Source organism: Ambystoma mexicanum, chromosome 8 (genome assembly GCF_040938575.1).
Source record: "Ambystoma mexicanum isolate Mex_15411 chromosome 8, UKY_AmexF1_1, whole genome shotgun sequence".
In the NCBI taxonomy this organism is placed as follows: Eukaryota; Metazoa; Chordata; class Amphibia; order Caudata; family Ambystomatidae; genus Ambystoma; species Ambystoma mexicanum.
In genome coordinates, this window is record NC_090929.1 from 411,607,020 (window position 1) to 411,626,164 (window position 19,145).

Below are 19,145 nucleotides of genomic sequence, written 5' to 3' on the forward strand. Positions count from 1 at the left end.
GAGCAGTCTTGGATACTTCCTCGGGAAAAGCCTCGCCTCCTGAGGTGAGAGCTCTCCACATTCTGCAGATGGTGGCAAAGTTCCAGAATGCCCAACATCTACCAGCCTTTGATTTTCTGAGGTTGCTCGGCCTCATGGCATCCTGTATTTTCCTAGTGCCAGAAGCCAGATTGAGAATGAGATCCCTTCAATGGGCACTCAGAACTCAGTGGTCCCAGTTCTCAGGGAATATGTCAGATCTTCTGCAAGTCCCGAGCGCAGTTGCTCAGGATCTTCTATGGTGGACTTGCAGCGACAATATCCTCAAAGGAGAATCTTTTTGGCAACCATGACCGGAGATAACAGTAGTGACGGACACCTCACTCACAGGGTGGGGAGCACACACCAACGATTTGACAATCAGCGGTCGTTGGTCTCCATCGGAGTCCAAACTAAACATCAACCTATTGGTGATGAGGGCATTCAGACTAGTGCTGAAGGCCTTTCTGCCCTCTGCACAGGGAAAAAATGTTCTGATATTAACGGACAACACAGTGGCCGTGTATTATCTCAACAAGAGAGGAGTTGTAGGGTCACTACCACTGTGCAGAGAGGCAATGCAGCTCTGGTTCTGTGCAATACGAGAAGGAATCTCTCTATCGGCAATTCACCTAGCCGGAGAACAGAACACGGCGGCAAATGCTCTGAGCAGGCAGAACACAATCTCCCACGAGTGGGAGCTAGCTCAGGAAGTCCCTCTGGAGAACTTCACCCTTTGGGGAACCCCTCAAGTGGATCTGTTCGCCACTGTGATCAACCGAAAGTGCGATCAGTACTGCTCAAGGGAATTTCCTCAAAGAGGAGCTCTGGGAGACGCATTCGTAGTGGAGTGGAAGTTTCCACTGCTGTACGCGTTTCCTCCAGTCCCCGTGATTCCTCAAGTAATCTGGAGGTTGAGAAAGTTCAGGAAAACCATGATCCCAATTGCCCCTGATTGGGCCAGGAGGACGTGGTACCTGGACCTTCTAGACATGTCCATCTGCCCTCCAATACGTCTTCCACAAAGAGAGGATCTTCTCTCACAAGAGGAAGGTCGGGTTCTCCATCCAGAGGTCAAGACACTCAACCTTCATGCATGGTTTCTGAGAGGTTGAGATATAAGGATTGGGATCTTCCGGATGACGTAATGGAGATCTTGCTTTCGGCCAGAAGGCCAGCAACAAAATCCCTGAACCGGTGTCGGAATAAGTTCAGTAACTGGTGCAAGGATAAAGATGTGGACCCTTTTCAATGTGGCACCCCAATGGTGCTTTCTTTTCTATTGCATCCAGTCAATCTGGGGCTCCAGATGGGAACAATTAAAGGATATCTTGCTGCGCTGTCCATTTTCAAGCGCACCTCAGAAGGTTTCATACTTCAAAATTCCTTTAATAATACAATTTCTAAAAGGACTTACTAAAGTATACCCTCCAGTACCTTTTCATGTCCCAGCTTGGGATTTAAATTTGGTACTTAAGTTTCTGACTTGTATACCTTTTGAGCCTCTACACTCCTGTCCATTGAGACTTCTAACATTAAAGACTGTTCTTCTTGTGGCCTTATCAGCCCGCAGGGTTAGTGAACTTCAGGCTCTCTCATGCAAACTTCCATACACTATTTTTTTATAAGGACAAGGTAGTTCTCAAAGTTAAACCTTCCTTTTTACCAAAAGTGGTTTCCGACTTCCATTTGTCACAAAAAATATTACCAACTTTCTACCCTCCTCCTCATTTGGGCAAAGAAGAGGAGAGACTACATAGACTAGACCCCAAGAGGGCTCTTAGCTTCTATATTTCAAGGATGTCAAAGTTGCGCCAAGATTACCAGCTTTTTGTGGGTTATACTTGTCATAAACTGGGTTTATCAGTAACAAAACAGACGATATCCTGCTGGATAATTTTAGCTATATTGGAATGCTACAAATTAGCGGCAAAAGACCCACCAGATGGGCTTTGAGCCCATTCTACAAGGGGAATGGTTACTTCTCCGGCTCTAAAGAGGGGAGTTCCTGCAGCAGACATTTGTTCAGCTGCAACTTGGAAATCAATGCATACTTTCATCAAGCATTACTGTTTGGATACTGCTTCTTCCAATGAGGGGCTATTTGCCAAGGCAGTACTTCACTCAGTCCATGAAAACAGTATTTAGTACTCCCCCCTCCAAAATTGACACTGCTATGGGAGTCTATCATAAGATGAGGAATATGTGGGAGGACACAATCCATTCAAAGAACAAGTTACTTACCAACTATAACGTTCTTTCGACTGGATGTTCCTCCTATGTATTCCTCATCGACCCTCCCATCCTACCCCACAGTTTACGTTTTCTTACACTTTCCTCTCACGAAGAGTGCATCAGTCATGAGGCACGCCTGGGTGTTCCTCCTATAGTTTCATCGAAAAAACAGAACTGAAGCAACGGGCGCGGCTTGAGCTACTTAGACCATCAGTGACGTAGACAGAGTACGGAGCCCGTTGAGGGACAGTCGAGGCCGCAACCTCGAGCACAGCGCCCTCTGCCGAGAATTTTTTTTTCCAAAGCAGCGAAGCTGGAGATAACGATATATCATAAGATGAGAAATACGTGGGGGGACATCCATTCGAAAGAACGTTACAGTTGGTAAGTAACTTGTTCTTCTAACGGAGTGTGTCCTCCCACCTATTCCTCATCTTTGATATACTCCGATATCCTGCCTGCAGCTCTGGAACTTTTCTCAGCAGAGGGCACCATCGTCGACCTTGTGCCCTTTGAGGGTCTCCAACCTCCTCGAGAATGACATTGAAGCTGGTATATAATGCACGCACTGCGCTCGTTGCCTCAGTTCTATTTTTCCGCACACCTGCTTGAAGCGGTTCTTCACCTTGGTGTGTTTGATAACTGTGTAGTTGCCAAATATGTCGACTCCTACCCCAAAAAACGGGCTTAAAGAGATGTCCGGCTGAGATGTCTATAACCAATCCTCATCGGGTATGTCTCCGATGCCTGGGGTCGTCGACGATTGTGACTTGTGCCAGTCTATGATTGGAAAAGCTTTAAAGGAGAAGGGGAAACTTGCTTTGGGCAAACTATCCCGAAAGTCTTCTTCTGGAACCCCCACAAAAAAATTGTCTGACTATAAGATCCCAAGAGAGCGATCTCCACACAAGGCCAAGAGGCATGGTAAGCGCACCAAGCATTCGCGATCTCGTCATTCCTCTGCATCGTCTTCGAGGAGATCTAATGAAAGGCGTGATGACTCCACTTAGTCCTCTACTGATTCTTTGCCCAAAAAGAATCTGGTAAGCTTTACGAAGAAGGGTGGTGTTACAGAGGAGCTGATATCCCAGGAATCAAGAATGAGGGACCTTGTGGACACTCTGAAGGATACCAGTGGTCTGGATACTTCCCCAGAAGTTGATTTTGGCACCCCTGAAGGCTCAGGACATGCTGATGCTTATTATAGAGCACTAATGGCAAAGGTTATAGAATGCCTGGGCTGGAGGAGATCATTTGTTGAGTATGAACAAGATGACCTGACTGATATCTTGGATAAGGGGCTACTTAAGGACCCAGTCCTTCCCTTTCATAAGGCAGTCACGAATAGGGTCTTGGAGAACTGGAAAAATACAGACACTATTCCTGCAGTCCAAAAGGATTTCACCAAGAACTAAAAGTACTCCAAGTCTTGTTGTACAAGCAGCCACTGCCGCTTGTAAGGGAGCAGCCTATCCCACGATTCCTCCAGGGAGAATAAAAGGCTTGATGCTATTGGAAAAAACGTTTCTTCAGGATATATGGCACTGAAGGTAGCCAATGCAACTTGTGCACTGGCAAAGTTTACCTACAGTTTGTGTGAAGTAATTGCCATGGCATCGTAGCACATCCCAGAAGCTGAATAATTAAATGGTTTTATAAGCATTATTCAGGATGGGAAAGATGCTATGTGTCAGTCTTTGGAGTCGGGTCTAGACACTGCGGACTGTACTAGCCATTCTATGGCTGCTGTTACAATGCTTGGATGTTTTTCCTGGCTAAGAAAATCAGGGTTTGCTTCTGACGTGCAATCCAGACTGTTATATATGCCATTTGAAAGGTCTTATTTGTTTGGAACAAAAGCAGATGAAAGCCTTGAATTGCAGTCGCCTAAGGCAGCAGAGAAGTCTCAGAGTCTGGCCGTTGTATGCCCGCAACAGAGTCGATCAACTGTCTTTCAATGTGGGACGGAGAAATCATTAATTTCGATACTGCTCCTCTGTTGGAAAAGCAAGAGGTCAGTTTACGCAAAGGAGACGGAGAAGACACAGCAGAGTGGCTGGTGTCGATCGGGCAGAGGAGCTGCTACAGCCTCCTTGCCTTCTGCACCGGCCAGTACCCCAAAACCGCTTTGTAAATGTAAAGCATGTGTCTGCAGTGGGAGGCAGTTTAGCCCTGCACCTGAAGGAATGGCGAAGAATTACAACAGATGCTTGGGCTCTACAAACTGTCGCCCATGGCTACTGCCTCCTCTTTCTGAGGAGGACAGTCCCAGATATGCTCCTCCTACAGGTAGTTCAGACACTGTTGGAGAAGGGTGCAATCGAACAGGTATCTTTTGGCGGAAAGAAATCAAGGCTGGTGCTCTGTCCTTTTTCGGTATCAGAAAATAAGGAGAGGGTTACGACCCATCTTGGACTTGAGATGCTTGAACAAGTTCCTCACGAAGGACAAGTTTAAGATGGTCACTCTTTCACAGGTCCTCCAGGCGCTTCAGCTCCAGGATTGGATGGCGTCATTGGATCTTCAGGAATCTTATTTTCATGTGCCGATTCATCTCAAGCACAGAAAATACCTGTGATTCGCCATTGGCAGTTCTGACTATCAGTTTTGGGTACTGCCATTCGGGCTGACCTCTGCCCTGAGGATATTCACCAAGCTGATGGCAGTGGTAGCATCAAATCTACAGACGTGGGGGATTCACATCTGCCCCTACCTGGACGATTGGTTGATCGCAGCACGTTCACCAGAGCAGGCTCTAACATCTGGACAGCACCTATCGCTCTCTCTACAGACTGAGCTTCTCCCTAAACTTTAGGAAGTTCCACATGATATTGTTCCAAAAGCTGACAATTAATTGGAGCAGTCCTGCACTCTTCCTTGGGAAAAGCTTCGCCACCCGGGGTAAGGGCTACCTACGTATCGCAGATGGTAAGCACATTTCGGAGTGCCCCAAATCTTATGACCTTTCTGAGGTTGCTCGGTCTCATGGCATCTTGCATCTTTCTGGTGCCAGAGGCCCACCTGAGGATGATATGATTGATTATTTATAACGCACTTAATACCCAGAGGTTTCTAAGAGCGGACCCGGGGATCGAACCAGTGTTGCTGTGTGTCGACTTGCTTCCAGGGCCAGCACATTGCCGCTGAGCTATCCTCCCGAGACTGATGAGGTCCCTTCAGTGGGCCCTCAGGACTCAGTTGTCACAATTCTCTGGCAGGATGATAGATCTGGTACGGATCCCGAGCAGGGTCGCAAAGGATCTGTGTTGGACCATCAAGGAGAATGTGTTAAAGGGGGAACCCTTTTGGCACCCATGGCCGGAGATTACAGTGGTTACAGGCGCCTCCCTCTCAGGTTGGGGGGGCACGGACGCTGGTCTCTGTCGCAGTCCAACCTGCATTTCTCCCTTTTGGAGCTGAGGGCAATCAGACCAGCGCTTATGGCCTTTCTGCCCTCTGTACGGGGAAGTAATGTCCTGATAATGACGGACAACACAGTGGCCATGCATTACCTCAATAAGAGAGGGGGTGTACCGTAACTACCACTGTGCCTAGAGGCGATGCAGCTCTGGGCATTGCAAAAAGGAATCTCTCTGTTGGCAGTTCATCTGGCCGAAGAGGAAAGCACAGCGGTGAGTGCTCCGAGTAGGCAGAGCACGATCTCCCACGAGTGGGCGTTAGCTCAGGAAGTACTTCGAGATCTTCGCCCTTTGGGGAAACCCTCAAGTAGATCTGTTCACGTCCAGTGTCAACAGGAAGTGCGACTTGTTCTGCTGCAGGGAATTTCCTCAGAGAGGAGCTGTAGGGGATGCATTTGTAGTGGACTGGGAATTTCTACTGCTGTATGTGTTTATGCCGATCCCTTCATTCCTCATGTTCTCAGGATGATGAGGAAGTTTGTTTTGGAAATCTGTGATCCTGATTGTACCAGACTGGGCCAGGAGAACGTGGTACCCGGAACTTCTGGAAATGTCCATCTGCCCTCCAATTCATCTTCCACAAAGAGAGGATCTCCTCTTGCAAGAGGGATGTCACATTCTTCATCCAGAGATAAGGACCCTTCACCTGCACGCATGGTTTCTGAGAGATTGAGGTACAAAGATTGGGACCTTCTGGCAGACGTCATGGAGGTGTTGCTTTCGGCCAGAAGGCCAGCAAGTAAATCTCTATACCACTGCCTTTGCAACATGATCTGCAGCTGGTGTAGCGGTAAAGGGATTGATCCATTTTCTTGTGACACACCATCGGTTTTGTTTTTTCTCCTGCATCTAACCTATCAGCGGCTACAGGTTGCTACAGCCATGGGCTATCTGGCTGAGCTTGCCATTTTCAAGCGCTCTCCTGAACAAAGTTCCTACTTCAAGGTTCCTATTGTCATCCAGTTTTTAAAAGGATTGACCAACCTCTTCCCTTCGGTTCCATTCATTGTTCCGGTCTGGGATCTCAACCTAGTTTTAAGCTTCCTGATGGTTCCCCATTCGAACCATTAAATTCTTGTTCACTTAGGATGTTCTTTGAAAACAGTATTCTTGACGACCATTACCTCTGCTCGCAGAGTGAGCGAGCTTCAGGCCTTCTCTTCTAAATTACCATTCGCCAGCCTGGGGTCTGGCATGGAGTCACATGCTCATGAATATAGCCCGTCGTCAGGCTGGGAATCCACAGTAAAAGGGAAAGAAATGGGTCCCTTACAAACTGTATTTCTCCTTTAAACCAATCACTGTCCTCTGGGTCATACTGCCCCTATCCAATGAGGGCTCTCAAGCCCCTCCTCTTGCAGCCATCTTCAGATTTTTACTGCACGCTTCAATGTTGGGAGTCCTCACGTTTGTTTTGCTTCTACTTTTTTTATGCTTTCGAAGGAAAAAGGTTCTATTTTTGTTTCCGAGAGCCTGTGTGCTCTTTTCTCCATCTGCCGACAGCAGGGATCCGTTGTCGGGGAATTTCAGCACCTCTCAAGGGCGAAAATCTTCAAAGCTTCCAGAAGGCCATTGGGCCTACTTGTGCACTCCGACAATGAAGGAGGAGGAGGGAAAGACCCTCTTCAAACCCTGCACCAAGTGCAGGCTACGAAATGTATGTAGAAGACAACACCTACAATGCCTCTACTGCCTGCACCCAGACCATAAGGATTTGGAGTGCGAGCTATGCCTCGGGTTCGCCAAGCAGACGATGAGTGACAGGCACAGTAGACAGGCGGCGTGGCTTAACTCGAAGGCCGTGCCCCGGACAAGGTCATGCCTCACCCCGGACCAGCCGGTCCGAGGAGCGGCCTTCTAAGTCACTTTGAGGGCACCTCACCCATGGGGGGCCAAGTCCGAGGCCACCGGGTTTGCAGCAGAAGTGGGTCCCAAGGTGGACAGGGCACAATCAACATCACCTTTCATCTCCTTTGCCTGCCCTCAGTTGAGCTCCTCCTCGAAAAGGGTATCGTCTAACCCGGCTAAACTGCGGGAGAAGTCAGAGAGCCACGGGTGGCCCAAACGGTCCCAATTGGCACAAGCTAAAACTTAATCGACGATAGAGTTGGTGGCAGCTGCTATCACGACTGATGAGGGAGCTGACCCTGGGAAGGTGGCCCCAGCAGCACAGATGGTATCCCTGCCCCCGAGGCGTGACACCGCCACACTGACTTTGGTAAAGTCTGAAGGGGGAAACCAGCTCAGACCCTGGTTCAAACCCTGCATGGGGGGGCAAGAAGCCCCCCGAAACAGCCCTCTCACGTCGTGGCGCAAGCCATGGAGGTCTCGTCCACGGACGACGAGAACCAGCTATCCTTGCACACGGTCCACTAGGACGTGGAAGAGGATGGCAACGGCGCAGGGCCTAGTTCTCCGATTCTGCCAAATCAGCCGAGGGATGTCTCGCTGGACATTCTGTCGACCCTTCACACCTTGGTGTCAGAGATTCAGGAGAGGATGCCACCGGGCCCGATTCCGTTCCAGACCCCTGTTCAGTCTCCAATGCAGAAGAGGAAACGTCATCCAACCACCCCATTTCAGCCTCCACACCCGCGTCGGGCCCCTTCTCCCCCAGCGGACCCAGGGACGGGTACGGCCACGACCATTGACGACTAGGAGGATATCGTTGCAGCGAACAGCGAGTCTCTGCATTTGGAAGCGCCACCTAGGGCATCTCCACCGGACGAGGTGGGGTCGTTCCACTCAATGATCGCCAGAGCCTCTGAGCTATTTCAGATTGTGGCCGAAGAAACCAAGAAGGAGGGTTTCTTGTACCAGAGGCACAAGGCCAAGAGGAAGACAATCATGGTGGTGCCCCTTCTAGAGGATGTGTGGGAAGAGGACCTGACCCTCATGAAGATCCCTTGCACGGCTCCAACCAAACATGATAGGCTGAAGATGAAGTATCGGGTGCCGGACTCTGCACCCAAGGGCCAGAGGTCGCACCCATCGCCGGATTTGGTGGTATCGGTGGCCGCGAGGAAATGGTCAGCTAACCAGTCCTTGTTGTCTTTGATCCCTCCGGACAGAGAGGGGAAGAAGATGGACGCCAAGGGAAGGAAGATGATTTACACGGCAGTGTCCACTATGAAAGCGGCCAACGCACTGGTGGTCCTAGCCAGGTACGACAGGGAGCTGTGGTACAAGCTCGGGCCTATTCTGGAGTTACTCGCCGACGATAAGAGGATGGATGCAATTGCTCTTTTCCAGGAGGGGGGGAAGTAGCGTCTGTTCATTCCATTATGGTGGCGTTGGATATCGCCGACACTGGGTTCCGGCAGATGGGGAACGGCATCTGCCTTTGTTGACAAGTCTGGATGAAGCCCGCGAATTTCTAGCAGGCGGTCCAGGCGAAGGTATTGGACATGCTCTTCAACGGAGAGACCTTTTTGGGAAGGTCGCTGACGTGTCCCTCCATCAAGGCGGATACGGAGACGACCCGTTCCCTGGGGACTCTCCAGCAGCAGCACTCTTCTTTTCGCTCCTCCAGGGGAAAGTGGAGCGGGTCTTCCAAAGGTCAGCCCCCCAGATCCATGACTCAGGAAGCCTACAGAGGCCGTTCCCAGGCCTACGATAGTGGAGGACATCGCTGCTGTCGCACGGAGGGCAGGATGCCGGCTCTGAAACAGGCCTGACCCAGCCGGGACATCAGCGTGCACCCTGTTGGGTGGCTGGCTGACAAGCTTCGTCACTGAGTGGAGGACGATAACCACCAACAGATGGGTGCTGGACGCTCTTGCCCAGGGGTACACCCTGGAGTTTCAAAGCAGGTGTCTGCGGATCCCTCCGATGATCCATCAGGAACAGCACATCCCTCGGCTCCTGGAGGAGGTACGGGCCATGCTGCGAAAGGGGGTAATGGAGCTAGTTTCCCAATTGCTCCGGGGGGTCCGGAGTCTATTCCAGATACTTTCTGGTCAGAAAGAAGATGGGGGAGGGGTCCTGGAGGCCCATCCTAGACCTGCAACGTCTCAACACCCAAAAGTTAAGGATGGTCACGTTGCAGTACGTGCTTGGCTATCTGAAGGAAGGGGATTTCTTGACATCTCTGGACCTGGAGGATGCCTATTTCCACGTCTACATTCACAAGAAACATCAAAGGTTTCTGCGTTTCGTAGCGCAGGGTCAGCATTGTAAGTTAGGATTCAATTGAAAAAGTGAACAATAAAGCAGGTGAGTAATTCATTCATATGTTACACATGTTCCAGCACCCAGAGGTAACCAATTGAGGTCAGTATAGCATTGATATAGTATCACCTTTCTAGTATTGAGCTTTTAAGGGAGGAAAGGTTAGGGTTGGATCAGAACAGACTGATAAGTGATAAGAACAGTTAGATTCGCCCAAAGGGATGCAGACAGTCTATTATCCCAGCATTAAAGTGTAATTTAAAACCTGTGAAGGAATAGGCACTGCCAAAGCCAATAGGTTCAGAAGGGGGCCTTTAGGGAGCCAGGACAGCCAAAGTCAATGGACAAAGTTAAAGTTCTGATGCTCTTCTTCTTAGAAATATATTTTCTTAAATAGTCAGTGTTCAAAGGAGAAACCACAGAAACTCAAGAGGAGTCACCTTAAGAAAGCACAAGCTGTAAGGCCAATGCAGCTAATTTGGGGTCAACTTAGTGTAGGGTTAAATTGCACAACCAAAGATAGGAAGCACCCAAAATGGCAAAAGGATTAAATACCCCAAGCCCCATTTGTACCTTTGAAATGAAGAAAGTGTTCCAGCTGGATGCCTTCCTTGTTCCTGGTGACGAAAGGGAGGACGTCTGGCGGGCTCCTGCAGCATCACTAGAGAGAGGGACTCAGCAGCAATGCATTTCCATTGATTCAGCAGATCTCTGTGGTTTTGGTGCCTTTTTCTCAGGGCCAAAGAAGAATGAAATGCTCTGGTTAGGATTTCCTTGATCCCTCGGTCCTGGACTCTGGATGCTGATTTCTTGCTTCTGTAGGGTCCTCTGGATGCCCACGAAGATCTGTTGGGATTCGGACTTCAGAAGACAATGCACTCACCGGTGGTTGAGGTACCCTGGATATTGTGCTTCTGCAGCCTTGAAAAGTCGCAGCAAGTCGGGTGTAGCGCAAAATAGAGTTTGTCTCGAGAAACGAACTAACAAGAAATAGATTAAAAAGAAGACAGGGGCCACTTTGGGAAAATGGTCACCCTTGGGTGTGCAGCACTGCAGCTGAAATATCAGCCTGCAGATACATGTCACTGGGTACTAAGAAAAGCAACCCACTGCCACCAGCCATTCAAGTGAGTTAGTGTAACAAAATATAACATGAGGAATGGGTTAAAAGAATTACTATGTAAACCCATAGCACTCCACGTAGGGTGGTGTGTGCTGGACCCATAAAGTAAAGGTAAGTAAGACAGAGGTTATATTCTTGGGAACAGTAGTTGTAGTTACACATTAAGAGAAGTCCAAGGGACTTCACAGTGGCACTGCACAAAAGATGCTGTGTGTCACCATGCAAAAGCAGATGCCTGTGGAGTTTACCAAACTCCAGAAAACAGTAAGGAATCATAGTCAGAAAAACACGAGTGAGAAAAGGTCCCACTGACTCTGGAGTAAAAATGAAAAGATCCTGAGTCCAGCAAAAGAGATGGGGGTCTCTAACATTAAAGGGAATTGGCACAGAAATTAAATTTCTCGCTAACTCTTGCAGCTACCTCACTATTCCTTTTTAACCTCTGTGGGATCCTTTTCATCTGCAATTCGTTGCAAATGGTGCCCAGGACGCTTTGTTTTTATTTGTGCGCATTTCATGTGGTTTTTGCTGGTGCAAGAAAAGTCAAATATGTGAAAATCTTCTAATTTGGGGAGAAACCAAATGGGGGTGCCTAAGTTCCCTTCTGGGTGGGCTTCCGGTGCCTGCACAGGAGACCACTGCATGGGTATATGTAGCTTGCATGGAATCCAGTATTTTACCATGCTCCGAATCGCTGATCCCCGTAGATTTAGACTTATCTTAGGGTTGCAGATTGCCCACGAAAATGTCTGCTTAATCGTGACCAAAATTGGCCTGTTATTCTGGGATATTGTTGAAAGCCTGCTCTCCCACCCCTCAAAATGGCACAAATATTAATTTTGTTTTTTATTTTTTGTTTCTATCTTTCAGGGGTAACTCCTCCTCACCAGCCTTTGGAGAGTTGAAGGATTATTACTTATTCTACCTGAAGAGCAAGTCTCCTCGGGAGGAGCTACTGAAAATGTGGGGTGAGGAGCTGACAAGCGAGGAGAGTGTGTATGAGGTGTTCACTAGCTACATCTCTGGTGAGCCCAACAGCAGTGGACACAAGGTACAAACCTGGTGTATGCAAGACTTTGCTGTTGTTGCAGTTCTCCTTGCATGGTCAAATAGTTGTGAGCCATGCAAATTGGAATTTGGTGACTTTTCTGGGGCAGGAGATGAGAAATGGGCCAATGATCGTTGGAACTCAACACTTGGAGGATTCTGATAGAAATGTTGAGCTAATAACACTTATCAGGAAAATACTAAGTCCTTTGGGATGAGTTTATAAGGTTGGTCTTCTAGTCTACCAGCCAACAGTAAATGAAGTTGCACTGTCTAAGGCTCTGGTTTCTGTGTGCGTCGAATTCTGCTAGCCACAATTGTCCCATTTACATCTACACTATCTTTTTCCATTGGACCACAACTGTCCTGTCCAATGTTAACCAAGTTCTGTCATGTTATGCCCACAAGCCCAGGTTTATTTGCATATTTCAAATCTTGGGCACCAGCCGTTTTGCCCCACCCTAGCCATCCAACCTTCCTGGACACTTGCATGTGTTCTGCCCTTTCCCGACTGCATCAGGCATCCAACTGCATCTACATTGTCCTGCCCACCGGCTACCTCACAGATGAGCCTAGCTACATCCCGCTCACTTGGAACAACAGAATTGCCTCATCCTGCAGCATCCTTTTGTTCCCAGAAAAGTGCTGAACCTGGCATCTTGGCGGTTCTCTTAATTTTTGTGGCTTTTCTGTCTGTAGGTAACCTGCCTTCCGTGGAACGATGACCCGCTGGCTCCAGAGACCAACCTAATGAAAGATGAGCTGCAGAAAGTTAACAGAAGAGGGATTCTGACCATCAATTCCCAGCCCAACATGAATGCTAGAACGTCCTCAGATCCTGTGGTGGGCTGGGGACCAAGTGGGGGATATGTCTTTCAAAAGGTACTCAAGGATATACCGTTCTGATTTGGTCATCCAGCCTACTTGTATACCATACCTCCTACTTCATCTTGGACTTCCTGTTCCTTGTGCTACCTGTCCTCTCTCCTATGCGTGTTTAATTATCCAGCAAGCACTCATTTGCATGTCCTCCTCTTCCTGTGTACACGTTGACCCTCTTGTCATTCATCACGTGTGGGTTTGCCCATTAGTGACACAGCCTCCCGTGTCCTGCCTTTGTAGACCTCTAATCATACTGCCTTTGTCCATTCCATGACCATGTTCTGTCCTTTAGAGCAAGTCTAACTTTCCTAGCATGATGACACTGATCTCTTCCCACTGCTTTCCTACCCCACAGGCATACCTAGAATTCTTCACATCCAGTGAGAATGTGTCTGCCCTGCTCAAAGTTTTAAAGAAGTATGAGCCACGAGTCAATTATCATATTGTCAATGTCCAGGTACAAAGTTTTCCTGTTTTTCCACTTACTGTGTTGAGGGGTGGGTATACATAATTTGGCAGCCCATAGTGTATCTGATGTTTTAATGCTCCTCAATTTTATGGACAATGTGACATAGCACCTGTCCACGGTGTGTTGGTTTTATTAGTTATGTTTTAATTTTTGCTGTCGGTTGCCATTCCTTGGAATTATCCAAGAAAGGGTCCCTGGTGCGGCTGTAAACTAGAGCGTTTCCTGGATGTGTTCAATACTGCTTTCCTGCAGGCAGTCACTCTCTTCTATTCACAGGGAAAAAACATTACCAACGCGACAGAGCTGCAGCCCAACGCCGTGACCTGGGGCATATTCCCTGGTCGGGAGATCATCCAACCCACAGTGGTCGATCCTGTCAGCTTCATGTCCTGGAAGGTAAGAAGCACCTTTGAGCATTGCTGCACTTGGTCATCCAAGGTCAAATCTCCTTCAGCTTGTGATGCTTCTCGAACATTGGTAACTGAGGTGGGATTGCTCAGGCTTGTTAGCTCTTCCTTAGAGCTCTCTGGACCTGTGCAGCAAGGTTATCCTTCTGGCTGTGCAAAACTCCAAGACCTGCATCTCCTCCCTTGTCCACTGGGATCATAGATTCGTGAGGCATGTTTTTTGAAAATCGTGTAATCGAGTCTTAGAAACTGAAGATTGAAACCAGTGCCAACCTCCTTTGGTTTACTTGCAGACGGCCTTGCTTCCCTTTGACACCTCAAATGAATCTCAAATTCTCTCCCCCATTGTGTAAAAAGACCCTTGGATACTTCCTGCTGCTCCCTCCCATTTTGTGCAGGCTACCATTTCTCCCCAATGCTCCTGTGCATTGCCCTCTTTGGACCCTCGGAATTGATGCCCTTTTTCTGCTCTCTAAGATCCCTGCATATTCCTTTTAAACCTACTTGTCCACCCTTCTTATGTACGCTTGGCCGCCCTCTCCCCAGGCTCATGCAGCCTGTCTTATGTTTTCCACTCCAGCACCAGAATCTGTTTTCATGTCCTCTGCTGCTTCCTGCACCTTTCACTGCCACCCGCACTTTCATCCCTGAAGCGTCTGCATTATACACCCCGTTTTTCTGCTTAGGTTTACCTGCCTGTATGCAGTCGAGGCAGCTTGCAAACGTCTTTTTACCGGCTGTGGCCCTAAAGTATGGTCCACATTCATTTCCTCCAGGACCTTTTCCTTGGGGACTCAATTGATGGACACCATTTGTTTGAGGCATTGCTTCTTTGACAATGTTTTAGATTTGTTTTCATCATCGAGTAATCAATGTGGTAAATAGAATTTCCTAATGAGTGATAAGGAATTTGAAATGTGAATTTAGTGTTCTTTTTAAGGCTGATGCAAGGGCATGTTTTTAAAGGTTTTGTTGCATGTGGAAATAAACTTGTATAGGTTGGTGTACTGGTTTCCTCCTTTATTTTGAGTAATGGTAGAGGGTTGTATGGGTTCTTATGTTTGAAAAAATGTGTACCGGCACGTGGTGTTAATGGTTAGTAGAAATAGACTTACTGATTGGGGTCAGTTGTACTTTCAATTCTTATGTTAGAGCTGCTAAAGCAGGGGTCTGCAACCTTTGGCTCTGCAGATGTTGTGGACTACAGTTCTCATGATCCCTTAGCACTGACTATGCTTGGTAAGGCTAATGGGAGTTGTCATCCAAAATATCTGTAGAGCCACAGGTTGCAGGCCCCTGTACTAGTGAGGAAAATTAAGCTGGCATGCGTTGTGATTTGTTATTGTTTTTGTTTTATTATTAATCAAGAAGAAAACACTCTAGGAAACATCTCAAATTATTCTTTAGATCTGTTGATTCATCCCAAAATGCAATTGAATAATTGCACTCTAGCAAATTTCCTAGAAGAAACGTCACTAGACTAATCACATAAATGAATTATTTTTCCTTCACTCCTCTCCCTAGGATGAGGCCTTTGCTCTCTGGACCGAACAGTGGGCGAATCTCTACGAGGACGAGTCCCCGTCTCGCATGATTATCCAGTACATTCATGACAACTATTACCTGGTTAACTTGGTGGACAACGACTTTCCTCTGGAGAACTGTCTCTGGCAAGTGATCGAGGACATGTTTGAAGAGCTGAACTGTATAACTGAGCAGTAAGGCCTGGCGCCGCCTCTTGTGAGGTTGCTACCTCAACTGGTTGCACAACACCAACCCCGCCCGCAGGATGGAGGACAAGAGCAGAGATGGGCATGACTTGCTTGAGAGACGTGCAGCTGAATGCCATTCCCTGCCAGGAATACATGCAGCCGTGGGCATTCCAGATTGGGCAGAGGGCGACAAGACTGCCCTGCTCTCCACGTTCATCCGAGTACTGTTGGTTGCCCTGACAGACATGGAGGAGGTACAGGGCTGTGTACTCCACACTGCACGGGAAATTCTTCAAACAGTGGCTGACCCACCACAGCAGCGAGTGATGTCATGGGTTGGTAGAATCTGAGCCCATCCAAATGTTTTTATTGGACTGTGGCGGACCCAGGCCCACTGTCAATAGGAAGATCTGTTTTTAAAAGGAGAGGAGGGGGTTGTATAGCACTTGGGGTGGGGAGAGGGAAAGTGGGTGCAATGCGTATTTTCTGAACACTGGACTGGGCAGCACCAGGAATCCTGCTGCACATCACATTTTCCTTTTTGGGGGAGTGTGTGCTGGAGCATCCGGCATAGAAGAATTTGCATCCATGAGGTTCTTTTTGTTGATTTTATCGATAAGCTATCCGTTTTTGCTTTTTATTTTTTTTATTTGAGGCAGCAAAGATAGGGTAATATTAAATTAATGACACTTTCGTCTAACTGTGCAGTGCTTATTTTGAAATCTACTCATTTCACCTGTTACATAAAGGGTGGTGGGCGAGAGTGGTTGGATTGGTATTTATTAATGCCTTTCACTGCATCTCGTTAAGTGACTGGTACGGTGGCTCATCTTTGTGGCCTGAAGTCACAGGTTCGAATCCTGACACGGCCCCCTATCCTTGCATCCTGCCGAGGTCGATAAGTGAGTACCTTTTAATTGGGTGGTAATAACAGCAATTATCACAGTTCTTGGAGGCGGAGGAAGATGGACAGAAGTGCTGTATTAGGAGTGCCTCAGAGCGTCTGTATCTGTAAAACCTCTCTCTCCCGCCCTTATCTCCCACTCCCTTGCTATTCCTCTCTGCTCGTTCTCCACTCTCTCTCTTCAATGTCTCCCCTTTCTCCACCCCTCCCCCTTCAGCAGAAAATTGAGCTACTTGGGGTCAGAGGTCCACTACTTCTGGAGACCAATATAGCAGGCAGGGGGTGCCAGAAAACAGGTGCAAAGGATAATGAGTGTCCATGACAGGTGGCATCAGTGCCGCACACACCAGAGTGAGAGCTGGGATTCGGTGGGTCCTTTCAATTCTAGCAGGCCGTTTTTACCACATTAACTCCTGATCCACAGTTTGTACTTCAAAGGGTGGCTTCCTTAGTTGCCCTCGAGCAGGAGTCCCCATTGATTGAACACATGTAGCGTTGCAGATGCAAACCTTTATTGGATGCAGTTTTTAGCCATTGTGGCACTATTTCTAAGCCAGAGTTCAGCAGCCTGGGCCTTCACAAAAACACTCATTCATCGTTCAGAAGCCACACCTTCTCACAGGGTGGGATGGAAGCATTCGGGTTGGAGGTTGTGCGGATGGAGATAGTTTTGACGTTGAAGCGCTCAGTCACTGATGTAGCTAGGCTCAACTGTGAGTCTGGTCACATGATGTAGCCCAGTTCACTGCTCATATTGATAGGTATCTTATCTAATGATTGCTCACTCCTTCCACAATAAACTACTTATTAACTCACAAGGTGCTCCCACTGTGTCTTCCAGTACCCTACGTTCTAGGAATGTGGGCAAAAAGACCATCCTGATCAAGACCACTCCCTCCAAAAGCAAGATTGGCAAATTCTGCCAGAATCATACATCCATATGCACAACCTGCCTGGGAGGGGAGTGATGTTTCTCTTTACACAATTCTCACCTGGATCTCTCGCATTATAAATGACTACCTCTCCAGCTGTAAAATAGTAATGGCCAAATCACCTCCTTCCCTCCCATATTTAAACAAGTACTGGGAAAGCTGACAGTTTTGACTCACCAGCTGGGTGTGCGAGGGGAATGGGATCATAGTTTAAGCAGGTATAGAAATAGCACGGGGGAAGGGTGTGGTACGTATTTACAAAGCCGGGAGGGGCACTTGGGTGCCCGAAGACAGTGTAAATGGGCTGGCAGAGCAGAAAATCCGACTCGGATTTGTATAACTTATACACAGGGTAAAAAGACTCTGTTACGTCGCCACAATTATTTTGATTGGCCCGACATGATTTGTACAGTAATGTGTGACGTTGGAGTAAGTGGAAGTGTCCGCATTCCTGTCGGTAATTCTCTGGTAAGTTCCACAGTACGACGTTCATTCATGCCCCGTTTTTGCCATATAGGTTTTGCCAACAAAAAAATAGAAAAATGTGGGGTTAGGGAATATAAGGGGTAGGGTGGGGTGGTGTAAAGGGAATACATAGGGGAGGGGAGATTGGGGGGAACCCCCATCCCCTAATAAAGTGGGTTTTTTTGGGGGGGTTTTTGGCCAAAGGTTTTCGTCAAAAAGTTATGGGGAAAAAAAAGAACGGCTAGGGAATGAACATAGAACCGAGAATAGCAGTTTTAATGGATTTGTGGGGTTTTGGGGCTGCATCGAGAGCTTACCTCAAGCCCCACATTTGCGCCCTCTCCAGCACAACCCGCAAGTGGCTGAGCCTGCACATCTGTGCTGTTAAGGCTTCCTGTTCTGTCCAGACATAGGCCTAATAAACTTCCTCAGTACTGGGTCCTCCCATGTGGTAAAAGTACTGATTTTTACTTCACAAGTAATATATAACCATTATATACTTGAAGCACTACACATTCTGTAGATCGATATGTACACCTGAAAAATATCAGGTATAGTGTTTGGTGTGCTCATGTGGGTGAAGAGAATACTATTTCCCTTTAGTTTTCCTTTTTGGTGATTCTTTTGTGTGATAATTGGGGATTTGCCTTCCATTTTTCCCTTTTCTTTTTTCCATTATTTCTGTTGCTTTTTAAATTATTTAAGTCATCGCGCGTGTGCATGCATCGGCGCAACGGAATACTCTTTCCTGCGTAGTAAGGATCATTGACTGGAGCCTTACCGTCACTGGTGGGCTTTACTTGAGATATGAACAGATGATTTTGGTGAGTTTGGTTTCCACTTTTTTTTCCATCCCTCGTTTACCCACATGATTTGCCTACATTGCTCCCTTCCACTACCCGCCCTCACTCTTCTTTTCTCCCTGACTCTTCAGACCTTCCCCATTCTCCTTACACTCCTGAACTCCCTGCTCTCTATTTCCACTGCCTTTCTGAACTCCCTGCTCTCTATTTCCACTGCCTTTAATCCTCTACCCTGCATTTCCCCTCACTCTTGTGACTGATTAATTATTGCCCCATTCTCCTGCCCTCGTTCATTCTCGTTACCCATTCAACCTTTTACCCCCACCTAGCTCTGTCCATTCACCTTACCTCCTGCCTTCCTCACTCTCCCCCTCACTCTTCTGCCCTCCTTCATTCACTGCTCTCCTGTCCCCATCAGTGTTAGTTGCCTGCTCCTTCTCTACTTTTCTTCCTCACTATCCTGCCCTTATTCCCTATCCATTTCTGTTCAGTGCCCTGCAGCAGGGCCATGTGGAGCCGGAGGAGATATGGAGGTGGTGAGTTGGAGTTAAGGGTTCTA

The 19,145-nt window shown here is 47.8% G+C and overlaps 1 protein-coding gene across 3 annotated transcripts in view; it reads left to right on the forward strand.

The window, feature by feature from the left end:
- The window catches only part of MTHFR (methylenetetrahydrofolate reductase), a 222,111-nt gene extending 205,929 nt beyond the window's left edge, over window positions 1–16,182 (forward strand). For all 3 annotated transcript variants that reach the window (XM_069609914.1, XM_069609915.1, XM_069609913.1), the window contains exons 8-12: window positions 11,836–12,016; window positions 12,712–12,894; window positions 13,250–13,351; window positions 13,640–13,759; window positions 15,295–16,182. In XM_069609914.1, coding sequence (XP_069466015.1) covers window positions 11,836–12,016; window positions 12,712–12,894; window positions 13,250–13,351; window positions 13,640–13,759; window positions 15,295–15,492 — 784 coding nt within the window. In that variant the 3' untranslated portion in view covers window positions 15,493–16,182. The remainder of the gene's footprint in view (window positions 1–11,835; window positions 12,017–12,711; window positions 12,895–13,249; window positions 13,352–13,639; window positions 13,760–15,294) is intronic.
- Window positions 16,183–19,145: the final 2,963 nt, after the last annotated feature.